At 39.1% G+C, this 17,695-nt stretch overlaps 2 protein-coding genes across 2 annotated transcripts in view; both read left to right on the plus strand.

The window, feature by feature from the left end:
* LOC102224280 (protein kinase C epsilon type-like) overlaps nt 1–10,109 on the plus strand; it is a 132,611-nt gene extending 122,502 nt beyond the window's left edge. Inside the window, exons 14-15 of the mRNA XM_023327440.1 lie at nt 4,310–4,456; nt 4,619–10,109. Of these exons, the coding sequence (XP_023183208.1) occupies nt 4,310–4,456; nt 4,619–4,762 (291 nt within the window). The 3' untranslated portion in view covers nt 4,763–10,109. The remainder of the gene's footprint in view (nt 1–4,309; nt 4,457–4,618) is intronic.
* A 4,362-nt stretch (nt 10,110–14,471) lies between these two features.
* Nucleotides 14,472–17,695, plus strand: part of LOC102218651 (endothelial PAS domain-containing protein 1-like) — a 93,413-nt gene continuing 90,189 nt past the window's right edge. Inside the window, exon 1 of the mRNA XM_023326963.1 lies at nt 14,472–15,082. Coding sequence (XP_023182731.1) covers nt 15,057–15,082 — 26 coding nt within the window. The 5' untranslated portion in view covers nt 14,472–15,056. The remainder of the gene's footprint in view (nt 15,083–17,695) is intronic.

The following is a 17,695-nucleotide window of genomic DNA, read 5'->3' on the forward strand; positions in this document are numbered from 1 at the left end:
GTCGAGTTTATTTTTCCGTGAGCGTGGACGCAGCCGTCTTCTCACCATCCTGGGTTGATTCACGCTTTTTGTCCCTTTGATGGCAGAAGCTCTCACAGTTCCGTGTTTCCATCTCAAACATCGCATTTACCTTGGCTGCCGATGTGTGGTCGCTGCAAAGTCCTGTGGGAAGGTGTGTGTTTATATGGACGGTTTTTCGCCCCGGAAGTCTGGACTTTGATTGGATGTGTGATGCAGCTGAAGGACTTCAGGCCACATGACAAAGCCAACTCCTGTCCAACGACATGATAAATGTCCCACTGCTTGTGAATTACACCACAGCTTTATAATATTGTTAATTTTCCCTAAATTAGATTCTTAAAAGTCTACATTTCATTATGACAAAATGATAGACATGACTTTTAATGTGATAATATCAAGAAAAAAATGCAGGAATATATAAATTTTCCATTTAGTGCTGTAGGACCATGACTTCTTGCAAATGTTTTACATAAGAATAGTAAATTATAACTAAAACTGTTCACATGCAAGAACAATTTGGATGAAAAGCTGAGTATTAAAGAACTTAAAATGGCTCTAAGCCATTTTAAGTTCTGGCTTGATGGCAGACGCTGCGCCAATCCGCCTGTCAACCTCCCGCTCCCTTCTTCCCCCATTCGTGAACAAGATTCCGAGATACTTGAACTCCTCCACTTGGGGCAGGACACCCCCCCTGACCCGGAGAAGGCACTCTACCCTTTTCCGGCTCAAGACCATGGCCTCGGATTTGGAGGCACTTATCCTCATCCTGGCCGCTTCACACTCAGTTGCGAACCGCTCCAGCGAGAGCTGCAGATCACGACCAATCAATCAATCAATCAAATTTTATTTGTATAGCACATTTTAGCAGCAAGGCATTTCAAAGTGCTTTACATCATTACAAACACAGAATCACAATGCAATATAGAATCAATCATTAAGTCAAGTTCCATCAATAAATTTGTAATTGATTACATTTCAATTACAATTCTAAACAGGTAGGTTTTCAGTTGAGATTTAAAAGAAGTTAGTGTTTCAGCTGTTTTACAGTTTCCTGGAAGTTTGTTCCAAATTTGTGGTGCATAGATGCTGAAAGCTGCTTCTCCTCGTTTGGTTCTGGTTCTGAGGATGCAGAGCAGACCAGAACCGGAAGACCTGAGAGGTCTGGAAGGTTGATACAATAAAAGCAGATCTTTAATGTATTGTGGTGCTAAGCCATTCAGTGATTTATAAACTAACAGTATTTTAAAGTCTATTCTTTGAGCTACAGTGGAGCTAGTGGAGGGACTTTAAAACTGGTGTTATGTGCTCTATCTTCCTGGTTTTAGTGAGAACGCGAGCAGCAGCATTCTGGATCAGCTGCAGCTGTTTGATTGATTTGTTGGACAGACCTGTGAAGACGCTGTTGCAATAATCAATACGACTGAAGATGAACGCATGGATGAGTTTCTCTAGATCTTGCTGAGACATTAGTCCTTTAATCCTGGAAATGTTTTTCAGGTGATAGAAGGCCGACTTTGTAACTGTCTTTATGTGGCTCTGGAGGTTCAGGTCAGAGTCCATCACTACTCCCAGGTTTCGGGCCTGATCGCTGGTTTTCAGTTGTAATAACTGAAGCTGTGCATTGACTCTAGATCGTTCCTCTTTAGGTCCAAAGAATGATGAAGCCAAAAGGACAACATTGTCTGCAAAAAGCAGAGATGAGATCCCAAGGCCACCAAATTGGATCCCATCAACACCTTGGCTGCCCCTAGAAATTCTGTCCATGAAAGTGATGAACAGAATCGGTGACACAGGGCAGCCCTGGCGGAGTCCAACTCTCACCGGAAACGAGCCCGACTTACTGCCGGCAATGCGGACCAGACTCTGACACCGGTCATATAAGGACCTGACAGCCTGTATCAAAGGGCCCGGTACCCCATACTCCCGGAGAACCCCCCACAGGGCTCCCCGAGGGACACGGTTGAACGCCTTCTCCAAGTCCACAAAACACATGTAGACTGTAGACTCCCATGCACCCTCCAGGACCCTGCCGAGGGTATAGAGCTGGTCCAGTGTTCCACGACCAGGACGAAAACCACACTGCTCTTCCTGAATCCGAGGTTCGACTATCCGACGGACCCTCCTCTCCAGGACCCCTGAATAGACCTTGCCAGGGAGGCTTAAGAGTGTGACCCCTCTATAATTGGAGCACACCCTCCGGCCCCCCTTTTTGAACAGGGGGACCACCACTCCAGTCTGCCAATCCAGGGGAACTGCCCCCGATGTCCATGCGATATTGCAGAGTTGCGTCAGCCAACACAACCCTACAACATCCAGAGCCTTAAGGAACTCCGGGCGGATCCCATCCACCCCCGGAGCCTTGAATCTCCCAAAGTTCTTATATCTTTTCCAGTTCATCCCTTTACACATTGCAGCTACCTTCTTTTCCTCTATGGATAAAGCCTTTACCAAATTTATATGGAACAATAAGCACCCCAGATTATCTGCCCTAGGATCGAGGTGGGCATAGATTGCCGAACATTAAGCTGTACTATTTGTGTAGCGCAGCTTTGTGCTGCTACTTGTTATTTTTTCACCAGTGACATACCCTCTTGGGTACAAATAGAGAACAACTCATTAACATTACCTTTGACATCCTATCTTTACTCAGCTGAACTTAAATATCTATTAAAAAACACCAAAAATCCATTTCTCAAAAACACAGTATCAGTTTGGCACCACTCCCATACAGTTTTAGATGGGGTGTCCAAGATCTCATGTCTGTCAACTATTTGGAGGAATAACAGATTCACACCAGGAAGAGCTGACAGAGGGTAAAAAAACTGAATATGGCTGAATAAAGGCTTAAATAAAATAGGGGAACTTTATAGTAAAGAACTTTTGATGTCCTTTGAACAACTGGTAAACAAATAAAGTCTACCCCAAAAGCATATTTTTAAGTATTTACAGATTAGAAGCTATGTTTACTGCCTCACTGAAATCTACTGCTGAACCATAGAGGATATAGCCATTCACCATAATCAGAGTAGAGGCCTACTTTCCAAATTTTATAATATTTTACTTTTAGCCTCGAAAAAAAATAGTATCTCATATTTACAAGCATGGAAAACTGATCTGCAAACAGAAATCCCTGAGGATGAATGGAATAACTCATGTCTATTGGCTCAAACGCAAACTATTAACTCAAGGTTTAGACTATTACAATACAAATGGTTATTTAGAACGTATATCACTCCTGTAAAACTTCACCAATTAAATGCAAATATTTCTGATGTTTGTGTTAAATGTAATATAGATAAGGGTACTCTTTTTGATTGTATGTGGCAATGTATGGAGCTACAAACTTTCTGGAAGGAAGTTATTATGTTCATTTCTCGCTTGACTGAACAGGACATGCCAGTGGACAGTAAACTTTGCTTACTGCACAGATGGATTTAAAGAACCTACGAAGAGAAAGAAGCTTGTGAGTTTTTGCCTTTTGCAGGCTAAACATTTGACTGCTCTGAAGTGGAGGAACACAGAAAGACCAAAGATAAATGAATGGATCAAACTATTGAGCAACAACCTGGCAATGGAAAAAGACTGACTTATATAATAAAGGGAAGCTTGAAGACTTCAAAGATATTTGGTTTCCCTCCCTACACCTTGTCAAACACTGTGACATGTAAACTTAATTTTTCTTTTCTTTTTGTGCTGGTAGAGTGAGCTGCCCCCCTTGGCACCGACCTCCTGACACCGGCCCTCTGGCAGAGGCCCCATGGCAAACAATACAGTATTCCTTTAGTTGTTCCCCCCAAACATTTTTTCATGTTTATTTAATGTCAGCTTTTGATTGGTCAGGATGACAAATTTTGCTGGACATTAAATCCTCCCCATAATTATAGCAATAAATAATAATATAATTGTTTTGAGACCATTTTCCGGTAATATACTGATAATGAAAGAAAATAATAATAATTTTAAAAAATCCAAGTTTGTTCTCTCAAAGACAAGTAAACAAAATTTTTTACCGAAAGCATCACACTGGAACTGGAATGTATTTTAAATATCTAAAATAAACCACAACCACCAAAAGCAATTAATTAAATAAAAAAATGGAAATAAAAACCACACACAAGTGAAACAATTGATATAAAAGATTATGAAAACAAAATGCAGTTGAAAAAAATGATTGAGCTCCTTTTAATTTCTACATACATTGCAGTTTGTGCCGATGCCACAAGATGTTACTAAACCTTCCACACTGTTCCTTTAAACTAATGATCCTCTGTCTCCTTGTGTTTGTCAGTTCATGACGAAGAGTCCGAACAAGCGTCTGGGCTGCGTGACAGCGCAAGGCTGTGAGGATGCCATCAAGGTCCATCCATTCTTCAGAGAAATTGACTGGATGCTGCTGGACCAGAGGAAGATCAAGCCTCCGTTTAAACCTCGTATTGTGAGTTCAGTCTGGGAGATTGTGTGCTAACGCTTTCCAAAGAAAGTTCTTGTTTGTTTTCTAATTTGGTTAAAAACCGCTGACACGGCTGCAGGAGTCCCACAAGTGCAAAGGCTGAAATCTAACCAAGCAGCACCTTATCTGATGTTCTGCTTCTTACAGAAAACCAAAAGGGACGTCAATAACTTTGACCAGGACTTCACACGTGAAGAACCTGTCCTGACACCCGTGGATGACAGCATCATCAAACAGATCAACCAAGATGAGTTCAAAGGATTCTCGTACTTCGGAGATGAAACATCTTAGATTGCCGACATGTTGGATCCCAACTACCCCAGGAATTGGGAATTGTGTCTTCATTACAGATCCTGTGCTTTTGTTTGTCCTTTCATACATATGAACTATGACTGTACGTTTCAGCAGCATGAGGAAGGTGTGTGCATGCATCTCCAGAGAGACGCTCATTCTTTCATACAATGTGACGTGTCTTGTATCTGCCTGTAAAGAATGTTTGTTGTTTTTTCTCTTGAACATGTCTGAATGGCAAAGACATGAATGAATAATTGTATTTAAAGCAAAAAAAAGTGCTTTATTCCCTGAAAAATTAAGCGAGGAAAGGCAGAGAAGTTGGCGTCTTACGTTTAGTCAAAGCAAGAAAGGAAATGTTAGGAAGAGGCACCAAGTCCTCAACATTTGCATTGCTAGACTTTAATTTTAGTCCAGCTGTTTTATTTGAAGCAAAGAATGGAGAGAAAGCAGAAAATGATGATGGCGTATTAGGGCCATCATATATAGAAAAAAAATTAGTAACTGTCCACCAATAAACTCAGAAATGCTACAATTTTTGTTTTTTCTACAATGTGCCTCATAGGAAACTGATATTCCAGCTCTTAGTTTAGTCCTAAATGGTACATTAGTTTCTTGCTAACTGAGCCTGATGTAGCGTGACACTGGGAGCGTCTGTTGCTGAGTGAAGCCCTTTCAGACGATGATGTTGGTTAGGGAGCCGCTGCCTGTGCTACCAAACACAATTTTAGTGAGATCTGCCTTCATGTTTAGGCTTTTAGTTCTATAAAGGCGCTTGTGCTTCCAGGCGAAGTGTGTTGGCATGGCAACTCAAATGGGAAAGCTAACCTCCTTCATGGTTATAAACTAGGTAGAAAAAAGTTTTTCAACTTTTATTTTTCTGTAAATAATAATAATGATTAGAATTGTCAAACTCCTCCACCCTCAGACTGTCTTCACCAACATGTTTACCTGAATCCAGTTATGATGCACTGAAGAGTTACCACTTGGACTTTTTCAAGTTTTTTCAGGTTACAACCATAAACTTTGACATTTTTAATGAAAAGTTATTTTCTCTTTTTTCACGTAATAAAACCACATAGTAGTGAATAACTGTAAAGCGGAAGGGAAATAAAATATGGATTTCCAATATTTCGATAAATAATCAGTTCAGCCCCATTATTTTTCCTTAGAAAACCCGGAGTCTTCCTGTGGAAGACATCAAAACATGCCATATTTTCTTAATTAAATTTAGGTCTGGACTTTGACTGAACCATTCTGAGACATGAATATCAGACTAAAGGGGTCTGAATGCAAGTAGATGCAACTCATTTCCAAGTTTTATGCACTATTCAGTGTTAGTTTCTTACAAAACAAAATTTACTTAAATTCAATCAAGTTTGTGGTTTTCAGCTAAGAAAATATGGAAAAAGTTTGACTGGCTCTGCATTGCACTGACGCAGACATCTAGTTATATTACAAATAGAAACAATCTGGTCTGTGTTACATCACAAATAAATCTTGAGGCATATTCATACCATAAGGTATACCGTTTATACATTCCTACATGTCTCTTAGCACCATTTAAAACTGTCAGGGTTTCCTTTGAAAGAATAAAATATAAGCATTTCCAGACAATTGATTCTACAGCATTTACACATTGAAGGTGGTTTATGATAATTATTACATTCCTTTATATAAAAAGCTGGCTTTATTCATTGAAAAAAGATTCCTGCTTTGTCACATGGACATGCTTGGACCAAAAAAATTAAAAGTCCCCTTGCTTGTGAAGGTGATGGTGATGTGAAGAGTCCAACAACATTTTAAAATACAGTGAACCCCACTCCACATATTGACTGAAAATTTGCCCTTACATCAATTTTTTTTGCGGAAAAATCTAAATCAAAAGAAAATGCAGCGTGGGTGGGAAGTAGCAGAGGGCATGAAATACCCATGCCCTCTGCTACATGACATGCTATTGGCTATCATTAGCAAAACAGCCAATCAGGGAGCAGCATGCATGTTCATTGACTGATTGGCTGTACCCTCTGCAGAAATGTAAAATATTCAGGAACCAACTTTATGAAATGTCTCTGGATTCTTCACCTCACCATTGCTTTGTCCCTCTCAGTGCCTCTTGGCAGGAAGCAAGTTTGAGCAAGAAGCTTCTGGATCTCTTATCAAGGTGATAACAACCTACAGGGCTGGTTATTAAGCCAGAAAACAAAAAAAGATTTGCTAAGCGTGTTGGTCATCCAGGCATGAGGTCAGCAGCTTGGTGGTCACTATTTGTTTCTGTAACACCTTTTGTTTGAGCAGCGGCTGTGATTGGTTGACATGTTGGATGTATTGGACATATTGGACGTATCATTTCTCAGCAGTCTATACTCAAAGTGCAGGCGGGTTCATGTTAAACTGAATGTATTTGCTCTGCAGTGTGTGTTTACATTATGCAGAGAGCTGTTGTCTTTAAGTTTTATTTAAAACGTCTTTATGTTTTCATCGCTGTCTGTAGAGTTTGTGTGATAAATTTTGGTGACACTACACTCCCATCTTCAGAGACTCATCACTCCCACCTCTGATGTTCAGAGGTTTTGCTTTATGTTGCAGGTCAGAAAAGGTCTGAGAAAATTCCATGTGCAATACTCCATGAGAAACTTGTTTCCTTTAGGTAAATGTACTCTATCTGTCTCTGTCACTCCCAGGCCTTCCTTTCTTCCCTGACACAGATTTACTTTCAGTTCTCAGTTGAGCAGATGAGTGAGGATGACTCCACATATTTCAATATCTTTGTATCATATCAGTTGGAATTACATGTCCAAGTATGTATTTTTTGCATATATTATGTTTTCTCCAGCAGTTCCTACCCTCTACTGGAACTGGATCTTTGGACGATTGGGACCTCCAGTACTGCTAGAATTTAAGCATACAAATATTGCAGTTCACTCACATTAAACATTGTGTAACTGATTACCGTGGATCTAAAAGGATCCAAAAGGGAGTGCTTCTCCTACAGTAGCAACACCTGCAGTTTGGATGTGCATAACATCCAAACTCTTCCCTAGAAGTTTTTAGATAGACGTTTGCTTAGATTGAAATTCTAGGTTTGAGCAGAGAGGTAGGAAGGTTTGGGGGGAACCATGTGGGCCGGCTTGACTTCATTCTGTGTGTTGAGCTCCTTCTCCAATGACAAGTCTCACTCTGTGTGGTTAATGTCTGGTTCCTTTGTGGCCCAGTCGGGCGTGTCAGAGTGTTCCTCACTATGTGGCCGAAGACCTGCTGATATTTTTATTTTACTCTTGTACCCATGGGAGGCCAGATTTTCTGACATCTTTTGGTTCATTTGTTTGTTGCCCTGAGCAGTTGATGGTGAATAGGCTCTTCCAACACAACTGATGAAAAGTTTTGGATCTGAAGGTTTGACCATGAAACTATGAATATTATGGTCTTGTCATAGTTTGAAGACGGTGGTTGAGATGTTGTTGACTTAAATCCATGGGCCAATCAACAAATTCAATCTGCTTCCAATCAAATTGCTTGGCTAGATCTGCCTTGTACTACTAATGAGGTGGTTTTTAAAAAACGGAAAAAACAGAATCTTCAAATGGAGATGAATCTGGTCGGGCTGACGGGGGAAGAACTGGTTAAAGCATTGGTTGTGGAAAAGGAGCTTTATTCATAGAAATACCAGAATAAAGGAGAATCACTGGTCTGTGGAAAGCACTGCCTTTACTGCGCCTACTTTGTCATTGATTTCTTTGAAACCACAAACTTTATTGTATTTTGTTGGTGATTTTATGTAGTCCATAATATGCCAGTGGAAATGTTGCAGGTTGGATCGGATCAACGGTTGGAGGAACCAACAAGAAGTTGCTTTATGGGTGGGGTTTCTTAGCTACCCTGCACACTGACAAACTGAAATTTAGGCCCCTTCCTCTTTGGAAATTGCTCATGTTCAAACTGGATGAAGAGCGTCTGTACATGCCACTGTTTAGATTTTCCTACAACTTCTCAACTAGATTTAGCTCTGGACATTGACTGGGCCTTTCAAAAGACAAAACCTGCTTTAATTTGAACTAACCAGTGGAGTTCTGGCTCCAGTATGCTTCATACTGGTGATGGTGTGTTAAGTTGAATGTGGAGTGTTAGTCTTAAACTATTATTAGCCTCTGGTGAAGACCTTGAGCTTCAGTTTTACTCTAAATCAATTAGATGCACCACTCTATTAAACGATCTCATAAAATATCAATAAATGACTTTGAATGAAATGTTGTAGATGATCTGCGATAAGTGTGAAAAAGGATAATCACTTTTGCAAAGCACAGTAAAACAGATCACTTATAAACATTTTATGAAGTCACTGTGAAAACATATTGAGATGATGTAGTGTAGTAGCAAATTTGGTACTAGAAAAACACATGACCAATCAAAAAACAGCAACCTTTTAAAGTGACAGAGGTTAAAACAGGCCATTTTAGAGAGAATAGTAATAGCAGCACAACAATTTACAATGTAAAAAATATAATGTATTTTTAAATGACGCTTGTGAAAAATAATAGAATTATTTGAAGAAGCAAGATGTGGACTCTCGCTGAGTACTTTTAGTATTCCAGCACTGGGCTTGTTTCATGGATTTCCTGTCACTCAAACTCTAAAAAACTGTATTTATGTCAACATGTGAACATAATATTACAGTTTGGGAGACCTGGCATGCTGTAATGCTGTAACTAAGTACTAGCAACATACATGTAGCAGTAAACATGTATCTCACTTAGCAGTAGAACATGGAGCAAATGTTTTATTCCGAATTTAAACTCTGAACTCCACAGAAAGCCAAGCAGACAGAACAGTTAGTCACGTTTCTTATGTCCATCATTTTCAGTTTCCTCTCTTCCTCCTCTTTTTATGTCTCCATCTGCAACTTTGAAAATATTTAAATGTCAAGTTGTATGTCCCACTACGCCCCCCAAAAAAGAACACTGTGTCCCAGAAGTCTTCCATTGCCGTTTGCCGTTTCCAACAAAAACATCCTTGAGCTTAATGTTCACTGATTCTTTTCACATCAGTAACAAGCAGTGAAAACTGAACTAAGTGCTAAAATCATTCTTCTATACAGATAGTTTCTGATTGCATACATTTAGTTTTTTTTTTTGTGGGTCCTGTATTTGTGAAGATCTGTCAGTACATTCTGTAATGAAACCCGTGGTGTTATTTTGTTTTCATGCCTGTCATGTGAGTTTATGCCTATTTTTTTATTTTATTTTATTATTTGGTTGTGCTTTGGTTGTGAAAGATGTACTGTATTTTCAAAGGATATGAAGGTGTATTTTAATTTTTGAAAGGAATTAAATATGATGTCAGAATGAAACTTCTCTGTTCTTTATTGATTTTATTGATACTTATATTAGGCTATTACTGAAAAACAGTTATAGACAGGTATTATCTTGCAGCTTCAATTATCTTTTTAATCAGAACAACCGTCAGAAGTAGTTTATCTTGTTCTTTGTTTCTGAAAAATGTAGTTGGACCGGCTTGTAGCGGTAGCTTAACAGCCGGGGCTGAGGCAGAATGCTGCTCTGGCCTGACTACTTCGGCTTAGCTCTGACCTAATCAAAATAAATTCTTCTGAAGATGAAGTTTTACCTATCTGCTTGGAGATACCTTGTGGATTCAAAGTAACAAGTAAACACACCCCCTTTCAATATACTAATTAAATAATTATTATCAGCTATCACCTGAACCACCAGTAGAAATTTTTGTATCTTTTCAACTAATTTTTGCTCATCAGTAGTGTTCATGTTCACTAACTCCCTCTAACCTGATTGAGAAAGTGGTGCTGCATGGTTAAGAGGGATCAGGAAATGTGTTTCCATTGACCACATAATTGTGCAATTTGGAATTACATAAATAAATTTGCTTAATGGAAACACGCTAATTTAAAAAAAAAAAAAAAAAACTTGGATACTTTCTGATAAAACGTTTTGGAGCTAGGATGAAAATATATAATTTTGGTATGTATTTTCAGACGTATCAAAATTAGGCTGTTTCGCAAAACTGCAATAGAAACACTTTCTTCGCATCACACAAGTCATGTGATGTAAAAGGCTGACTGGCGGAAACCATGAAGAAGACGACAGGACGTAGTTGGAGGATGATGGCAAGGTGTGTTTTTTAATATCACAATAACAAACTTTTTCACATGTTATTTTTATTGAAAACACCAAAAACACCTCAATTATGAAGTTGTTTTTTCAACTTTAGCAAATGTTGAAAAAACATTTACTAATGTTTTTTTCATTTGCACACAAAAAAACCTTGTAGTTTTGTGTGTAAAACTGAGGTTTTGCACACATTTGTAATAGAAATGCTGCAAGTATAACGTGTGTATGTAGCGCTGGCTAAGAACTAAACATTCATCTAGTTCTTAGATGAACTAAGAACTAGTTCTAGTTCTAAGAACTAGATTCAAACCAAACTGCCTGGTCTGAGTGGCTAAGTTTACATTTAGTTAATAAAGACTAAAAAAAAGTCTACAAATCAGGCTAAGAAATCTTTAAACTGGAAGAAAGTTTATCACATTCTAAATTGTTTTTAGGCATGATATCACATCAACAACTTCAATGTTTTTATGTGGAGGTAAGAAATTGGGGGAATTCTAGTAAATATGCAGAGAACATTCAGTTTGTTTCCCCAGAAGAAGAAAGTCAGTTGCTGAAAATGAAACATAATTTTCAACCAAAGCTGCTAAACCCTTATAAGGCGGCACCAAGTCTGTGAGCGAGCGCAGAGCACGTTAGATGAGGAACAGATGATAGATCAACTGGTAAACCTTTGGGTTAGTAATCGAGAAGCTCTGAGTTTCACTCTTTTTTTAAATATTGTTTCTTGGCCTATGTTTATCCTTCTGATAAAATACTACAAAATGACATTTTTTATGTCAAACAACAATGCAAATATTTACCAAAATATTTACCAATTTAATAGTTCAGACACTTAGCTGTATTTTATATTTAAAAAATTGACTTTCTCGGTTTGAGCATGGCTATTTCAGTCTTCAAAGGAATTTGTCCTGAAAGACTATTTCTTTAAAATTAAAAAGCAAGATGGAATTCTTCTGAACATCTTCCATTATTATTATTATTTACATCAGAATCCATGTGTAGGAAGTGCATCAGGAATATTCTTCCCGTCTGAAACATGTACTGACAGCAAGACAAGTAAGCCAGCAATATATGAAAGCTTTCTTTTTCTTCCTTCCTTCCTTCCTTCCTTCCTTCCTTCCTTCCTTCCTTCCTTCCTTCCTTCCTTCCTTCCTTCCTTCCTTCCTTCCTTCCTTCCTTCCTTCCTTCCTTCCTTCCTTCCTTTATTTCCTTCTCTCTGAAAGGGGTGCCTTTTGCTCTCTTTCATTCTTTCTTCCATTTTCCTTTTTTCCTTCTTCCTCTCTTTCACTCTCTTTTCTTCTTGCTCTCCTTTCTTCCTCTCTTTCACAGGCAAATCCACAAGAATGTTATTTATGTTGATTCTCTACAGTGATTTATAAATTATTTTTCCACAAGAAGGCAACTTTTCTTGTTTCATTAAATTAGTTTATGTTTAGCTGATAAAAATAAAAACCAGTAAATGAAATAGTTTTTTTCTTTTTTGAAAATGAAAAGAAACTTTGTGTCTCTCTCTGTATTTTGAACTTGACATGTTTGCATGGCAAACATGTAAACACCACACTTTTTAAAGATTTATTTTTTAAAATCGTTGTGGGCAATCTTACTTTATTTTCAAGTTCGTATTATTCCTTTAAACATCTAACTTTGATATGACCCTGCGCTCATAGGCGCCGGAACAGGGGGTCAGGGGGCCATTGCACCCCCCGCCCCCCACCTTAACCCACCTGTTATGTTCGTTTCTAGGGTACAGCAAAAATGTTCGTGAGTCAATTTGACCCGGGGAGTGTTTAATCATGCAATAGTGTCAGAAACCAAAACATTCCTCCAAAACATTTTTGTATCTGATTATTAACTCCAAATCTAACCATTTCAATCAATATTTGTGCAATGATGTTTTTTTTATTTCTCAGAAATTAAGGATCAATGACGACAAACTACTCATTTACTCATTTGGAAATAAAAAATGGAATTTCCATTTTTAATGTCCACTGAAAAAATCTAGACAGAAAAAAACTATAATTTCCTTGAAATTGATCTTTGGTAACATTTTTTATATTACACTTTTTTTTTCAATGGGTGATCTTTATAATTGAATTTGAGACACATATTTTTCAGGGTCAAATTGACCCACTGAATAAAATCAAGATAAATGACTCATGCAGAGAGTATTTATGTTTCCCTCCACTTCTGCTGAGTGTCACTCGGTGTGGGTGGAGTTTGTCCACGGGAACAGAAAAGATTCCCGTCAAAAGTTGTATGAACACCTGCTTTCTCGCAGTTTCCTAGTGAAGTAAAGAGAGTAGTGAGAAAGTGGGCTTGTGTGTGCATGTCTGTGTGGTGTGTTGTGTTTGTGTTCACCAGCTATGAACCATGGTGAAATATGGTTCATAGCTGCAAGGAAACACATAGAATTGGAAATTTTTTAATCTTTTTTTGCACTTTAACCTGACTGATGGGTCAAATTGACCCGAACAGTATCTATGTATAAAGTAGATCTAGGGGTTGGTACAAATGTGTAAAATTAATAAATTTTCAATTTATAGGTAGAGTGCACCTATTAAGACAAATAGAAAAAGTTTCATGCTTCCAAAAAATACTTCCAACTATTTAAAAAAAAAAAACTTTAAAATGGTCAATTTGACCCTGCACATAACAGGAGGGTTAAAGGCCCTGCCCTGCCCGTCTGCTGGTCCCACCAGACATTTACACAGGCTGCACACAATCCGTGACTGACATCTCTCTTTGTTTATATGCAGACAGAAGAACAGATAAAACCTCCAGAACTGAGATTGGACCAAATCTAGGGCTCCAGATCATAACAGTCACCCAAAGGTTTACACACATGCTGCAGCTTCGGGTCGGGTTGGGATCATGAACCGGTCTGACATCTGAAAAAAGGCTTGGACTCTGATCCGGTCCAGGTCTGAACCAATTCTGCCTAAAAAATTAAATGAGATTTCTGTATTTGTCACCATTTATAGAGCTGTGACGATGCTACTGGTGGGGTGAAACACAAGACATGTAATGTCATCATTACCAGTGATGTAATGATGACCAAACCTTCATACAAACATGGTGTTTTAATACCGTGATCTCTGTATTCAGCTGTTATTAGGTCGGCTGCAGGCATTTATCCTCTTTTACATTTTTCCAGACTCAAGTTTTGAAAATGGAATAAAGTCCATTCCGCCATCTAAATGCTCTGTATAAAGCTGCCTTCTGCATGTTCCCCGCTGACAACTTAACATTTTTTTCTGATTATTTTCCACCAAATCACTATGACCGCAGCGCATTTAATAGCAAACAATCATCAAATTTAGCCAGACCGCAGCATGGTAGACCCAAAAACGTTGTCCTGCAGCTAACGGATGTTTACTGTTTACTTCGGGACAAATTACGACAAACCCACTGAACTGACTGACAGGAGCCATCATATCAATTGAACAAGTGTGCGCGCCTGACATTCAAAGTGCGTAGCAGAGGTGACGAAACACCTCATGCCCCCTCCCCACCTCAAAAATGAATCCGGCGCCGCTGCCTGCGCTACTCCCTCAGACACCTGTTGCACATCAGGGGGACAAACAGGTAGGCGCGCCGCTCCGGGCTCACCGGGGAGGGTGGCGAAGATCAGCCGAGAGGGGGTGGCTCCCGGCGGCGGTGCGAACCAATCAGCGCCGTGGGAGCGCTGTCACCGTGCCAGCTGACACTCAGGTCAGAGCCCGAGCAGCCTGTGGAGGGACTTCTGCTATCAGAAGGCGAGGAAAAGTTTTGACAAGCGGACCTGCGGGCGGTTTTCTCTCGACAGCTGCGACGGTAGCTCTGCTCTCTTCCAGTCTAGTGGAACGCTTTCCTGTGCGGGTGAGAGGCTGTACGATCCTCGGCAGTGTTCTGAGACTGTACGGCCCCGTTCCCCCTTCTGCTGCTGCGGGCTCCACAGCCTAGATTCCTGGACTAATCCGAGCGGTTCTCTGCTTCATGGCATGATCCGGCACTGGGCTACTCCAACCTGCGCATTTGAGTCTAATACCGGCTCTTTTTTTTTTTTTTTTTTTTTTTTTGCATTTTCAAATTCAATAGCAAACTTCTATTGACTCAAGTTGGACTTAACTCAGACTGAAGGAGTTACAGCACTGCGACTGAGATTACCTGCAAACATGACGGCTGATAAGGAGAAAAAGAGGTAAGAGCCCCGGTTGGATCTTTGGAAGCTGATTAAAGCACATCTGGGAAAGATCTCATTTCTTATTTAGCTGCGACAGAAATCACACGACCTGTTGCTGCTGCGCTCCACGTGACCTGAGCGGGATTCACTCAGCTAGTCGCTTTAATGTGTGCAGAGCCGAAATTAATACTTCACTTTTGATTAATCTTATTAGAGCTGTTCTCTGAAAGGGGAGGCTTTTGTTTGCAACTTTAAAACTTCACATCGTGCAGAATGCTCCGCAACATTTAGTTAAAACTAGAGATGCATCAGTCAGCAGATTATCGGAAACGGACGATTTTTATTTGAGTAGGCTACCTCTAATTTGTATTCAGCAGGTCAAATACTGAAAAATGCTTTCATTTTTGGTCTACCAACGGCATGTACGTTGATGTTCTTATTTAAGTCGAATAACGATCATGTAAAGATGCATCAATGCATAAATGGGGTAACTCCTTCATTTTCTGTCAGATTTTAAAACTACTACATCCAACCACCAACTCCCTTTTAATACATAAAATAACATAAAATAAATTGGTCAGGTAACAATGATAACAAAAGGTCAGATGTTTTTCTTCCCTGGCGCCCTTCAGAATTGCATCCAGTGAATACCTTTTTTTCTGTGCTCAGTTTAAGCACAAATCACCAATAATTTGCTTATGGATGCAGTTTTCTTAAAACTGTGTAGATGTAACTTTTAAAGCTGTAGTAGCACATGAACTCAACAACAACTCAATAAAAAACTGCAAATGAGCCAAATTAAAAGAAAAAATTAGTTTGATAAAGTACACACTTTGCATCATGCACATTGTGATAAGGTCTACAAAACGACTTAATATGACACCCACATGAAGCCTTTCAATGCAAGGCAGATCCAAATCTCCATTTTGTGACCTTTGACCTTATTTGAAAAAAAACCCCAAGCTTCTTGTGCACAGGGTAATCAGCTCTCAGCGATTGCAGCAGATATCAGGCCGCCTGCTTGGGAAATTTCTAGAACTTTTAGATGTCTCTGCTGTCAGATTACATCAGCTTTCTGCGCTGCTTTGGACCTGCTCGAGTTTCTGACAACATTCATGGATCTGCAGCTAATTTGCTGGATTTTATGTAGGATGATACTCCAGTTTGATGCTGGTTTTGAATCGCTCACCCACCAGTCGTTGTTCAAGAAGCAACAGAAGTCAGGGGTGTGGGGGGGGGCACTCAATATCCTGTCAAATGTGAAGTGGAAAATTTGAATTTCTTGTATTATTATTATTATTATTTATAGAGCTCTTAGTGTAGACATCAATATGAATAGGCTGTAGGCCGCCTGACGCCGGACTGTCTGTCCAGTCCAACCTGAGGCTCTGCTGCTCTTCAGCAGGAGCGGAGCAGGAATTTCCACGGCTAACAGAATCGCTCCGACTCCAAAGAGTCAAAGATTTTAAAAAATGATCTGAGGAGACAAGCATTTCCTATCGTCCATTTTAGGGAGGGGAGTTGGGACATGTTGGGGTGTGTGTAAGAGTTGAGCGGTTTCTTATCCCCTCTGCTTGTTTGAGTGTTTGTCTTTGTGTCACACAGTAGCTCTTTGTGGCAACCGCAGCCTCGAAGTCATAAATGCTCTGATAAGTTGTGTGATTCACAGCAGCCGGGAGCTCAAGTGCCTTCAGATCAGATTTATTAGATGACGATGTGATGGGATGAAGTCATCAGAGAGGCTGCTGTTCTCTGGGTGGCTGAAAAAATATATATCTGTCATGTCCAAACTCAAATGCTGATTCTGCAGCAGCAAAGTCCAGAAAGCAAACAAATAAGGGGAGAAAAAACAGATGAATCATTCCTCCCATCCAGGCTGCTTTACTTTCTGTTTTAAATTCTGTTTTATGGTTTTATTTCACAATCACCTTTGTGATACAAACTGAAAGGATTCCTTTGAGGACTGCAGCTTTTTGAAGTGTCTGCCGATCGTAAAACGCTAATTTGAGCTATTTTATGTTGTGGAAGTTGCCTGGTTTTTTATCTTCGTTATTACAGCCATTGATCTTCAAATATTACTCCTATGGTTTAACTTTTACTTCATCCACCAAAATAAAGAAGAAAACTGTCCAAAGAAAAATCTCCTTAAAGTTATTTATTGTGCAAAATTGCTGCAACTATGTCATTTAGTTTTCTAGCTAATGCAGACAGAACATCTAATTTACAAGCTAAATGAAAAAACAAATAATGCTTATTAAAAAAGTTTTTTAATATTATGTATATGATACAGTTAATGTTAAATGTGTGTGATATAAATATTTAAAGTCTAAAGAGTTATTCAGCAAAGTCCATCTTGTTTTATAGGACAAATCTAGCAATGTTGAAATTGTTTTATTTGGCAAAACTACAACATAATTTTTTTTGCATCACATGATTTTTGCATCACTACCAGACATTGCCGCTGGTGCAGAAGGAGACAGGAAGTAGTAGATTATTATGGCCTAGCATGTTTTTTTAATGTCTTATCACAAGAACAAGCTTATTCACTTATGATTTTAATTGTGTTTCTTATTTAATAGAAACACTGCAATTCCTCAATTGAATATTTTTGATATTGGCAGAATATTGACA

The sequence above is a fragment of the Xiphophorus maculatus genome, chromosome 22 (assembly GCF_002775205.1).
Source record: "Xiphophorus maculatus strain JP 163 A chromosome 22, X_maculatus-5.0-male, whole genome shotgun sequence".
Taxonomy (NCBI): domain Eukaryota; kingdom Metazoa; phylum Chordata; class Actinopteri; order Cyprinodontiformes; family Poeciliidae; genus Xiphophorus; species Xiphophorus maculatus.